Source organism: Sinocyclocheilus rhinocerous, unplaced genomic scaffold (assembly GCF_001515625.1).
Source record: "Sinocyclocheilus rhinocerous isolate Xijiao unplaced genomic scaffold, SAMN03320098_v1.1 scaffold206, whole genome shotgun sequence".
NCBI lineage: Eukaryota > Metazoa > Chordata > Actinopteri > Cypriniformes > Cyprinidae > Sinocyclocheilus > Sinocyclocheilus rhinocerous.
The window spans coordinates 980561-983473 of NW_015647488.1; the positions used below are offsets into that span (position 1 = coordinate 980561).

The 2913-nt window shown below is 35.1% G+C and overlaps 1 protein-coding gene across 1 annotated transcript in view; it reads left to right on the forward strand.

The window, feature by feature from the left end:
* Positions 1 to 1915: 1915 nt before the first annotated feature.
* LOC107709253 (importin subunit alpha-7-like) overlaps positions 1916 to 2913 on the forward strand; it is an 18784-nt gene continuing 17786 nt past the window's right edge. The window contains exon 1 of the mRNA XM_016513691.1: positions 1916 to 2126. Within this exon, the coding sequence (XP_016369177.1) occupies positions 2123 to 2126 (4 nt within the window). The 5' untranslated portion in view covers positions 1916 to 2122. The remainder of the gene's footprint in view (positions 2127 to 2913) is intronic.

Sequence of the window (2913 nt, forward strand, 5' to 3'; positions counted from 1 at the left end):
TTGGGGTCACGGCTTACCTTTTGAAATTTGGCACTGATAAATGATGCTGTATTATTTTCCCATTCTTTTAAACTGCCTAGCTACACAAGATCAGGTTTGATGGTCCTTAAATTAGGAATTGGTGGAAAACTGTAAACCACTGCAGGAATACTGACATCAGCAGCGTTAGCAGGGTTGCAGATGTGAAGACCCTATACATTTAATTATTTCACATCACACTAAACCAAGCTTAGTCGCTGTTTTTCTGTGCATGTAAATGTAAACCCACAGTGTCTCAGCAACATGATGAAAATCTCTCTGTGTGGTGCGTCCCCTTCGGGGCCCTCACTGAGTTAATCCAACGTTGCCCCCAAGTGTTCATTGAAAGCAATGCCATCAGGGGCCCAAAGACTGGAGCTGTACGATAATTTATCGCTACATGCTTGCAGAGAATTGAGTGCAGGTGCCTCACACTCTGTTATTGCGTCACGTTCAATTTGTGCCGAGCCGAGCGCATTAATGGAGTCACAAGGTTGCAAAGACAATCCACTGTGAGCTCCATATTGCCACATAAGGGCAGAGGAAATTTATAGGGTCTGGTGCAGAAAACGAAATGAAAGAAAGACTAATATATAGGTTCTAATATAGACTATATAGCCTTATCAAAAAATGGACCTAATTCTAAAGTGATTATGATTATGTTGTAAAACAGGCCTGTTGAATCAGGCTTATCTTGAATGCAATATCTTGTCAATAGCTTGGAGAGCAGCTGATGATGAATTTTTCATCATAAGTTTCAAGTTCAAGTTAAATATGTGTTTCAGTAGGCTAATTTTCATTATAGATTACATAGATTTACTATAGATTATTAGTGCTGTCAAACAATTAATCGCATCCAAAATAAAAGTTTTTGTTTACATAGTATATGTGTGTGTACTGTGTATATTTATTATTTATATATAAATACACACCCATGCATGTTTATATTTAAGAAAAATATGTCACGTTTATATATTAAATATATTTATATTCATAAATTATATGAATATAAATATATACATGTAAATACATGTACATATTTTCAAAATATATACTGTATGTGTGTGTATTTATATATACATAATAAATATACACAGTACACACAGATATATTATGTAAAGAAAACTTTTATTTTGGATGCGATTAATCTCGATTAATCGTTTGACAGCACTATTATATAATTATAATTATATAAAGTAATAATAATTATATAACGTAATTTTTTATATTACTGGGGAAATTCCTTAAAGCCTAAAATGAGAAGTTTGATATGACTTTAAACAAACATTAGGCTATTAAATATCATACTGATAAATAATTGAAATACGTTTTCTTAGTATTTAATAATTGAACATTTCTCTTGGTATTGTTTGTGTTAATATGCACAGAATAATAAAAACAATATTTGCTTCAGCCAATTTTTGTTTAACATATTTGTACTTTGTGTACAGACAAGCGTAGCCTATTTAGCAAAAGTGTCCATGGAATAGGCCTATTTTAGGGATAAATGTATATTTATCATATTATGTAATTACGTAATTATGTAGTAATTCACTAAGACGTTAGAGATTAAAAATATTATAACGATATAACAGTGATAACTAAAAGAGGAATTAAAATCTGACGGCATTAATTCTATGACATTACAGAATGTGTTAAACAGTTCTCATAAAGGTTATAAAGCTCTTATTAATTTTCTGAAAATAACAAATTTATATAATAAAATATAGGTAGGAGTTTTTTTTTTTTTTTTTGAGAATTAGCATTTCCCTTGATATCAGCGCCTCACACTCCATCCCAGTAGGTGGCGGAATATGCACCAAAAGCTGGTTTGCCAACCGCCATTAAACATCATAAGAAGAAGAAGAAGAACAGCGATAACTTCTGACACATCCTGATGACGATACGCTCGCATTTTGCTCATTTGCTCAGCGTTTCGTAGAACAGAAATTGGAAACGCTGTCATTAAGTTTGTCTCCTTCGGCTCTCCGTAGATCACCGACATATTGTTTGTGAGGAGCAAATTCTGGAAGACGAGGAGAGTGTTACGATTACAACGTTGATATAACCAGTAATCAAAGCGTATATCAGCAAAGAAAGCACGATGGGTAAGTATCCAACCTATGCTGTTTTTTGACGCGTTAGCTCTGTTATGTGCGGTCTTTGGGGACAAAATTTGTAGCTGAAAACCCGAGAGAAGCTACATTATGTCAGTTAAAGCATGAGTGTGAAGGGCCAGTTAGCCTAGCACATTGCTGTACTCGACATATGTGTTTACCAGTGAACCTGAGAACAGATATTTGAAGCTAAAACGCCTTTATAATAGACGCTTGTGAGATTTATTGGGAGTTGACTGAGGTGGAAGGAGGTTTTGAGTCTTTGCCGGTGCAAACGCTTGGTCATGTTCAGCCAGAGGTTGTGAAATCGTCTCATGTTTGACTCTACATCGTGTATGAAGAGGAAATGCTCCGACATTATACGTTGAAGAACCCAGTGAACTGTCTTTATGCACATAAACGATGGCCATAAATGCTATTTAGGTAGATAGCTGACTGGGTTTAGACAGACTAAACAATTACTCGCCTCCAATTTCAGTGAGATCACTACTCAGCTGTAACATGTGACCAACCCTGATAGCTGATAGTTTCTGTTTTAAAGGGGTCATATGATGCAATTTCATTTTTTCCTTTCTCTTTGGAGTGTTACAAGCTCTTGGTGCATAAAGAAGATCTGTAAAGATGCAAAGACTAAAGTCTCAAATCCAAAGAGATATTCTTAATAAAAGTTAAGAGTCAGCCACACCTACCTAAAACGGCTCGTTCTAACACGCCCCCACATATCTACATCACTATGTGGGAAGATTTGCATAACACCGCCCAAATGTTCACACAAAGA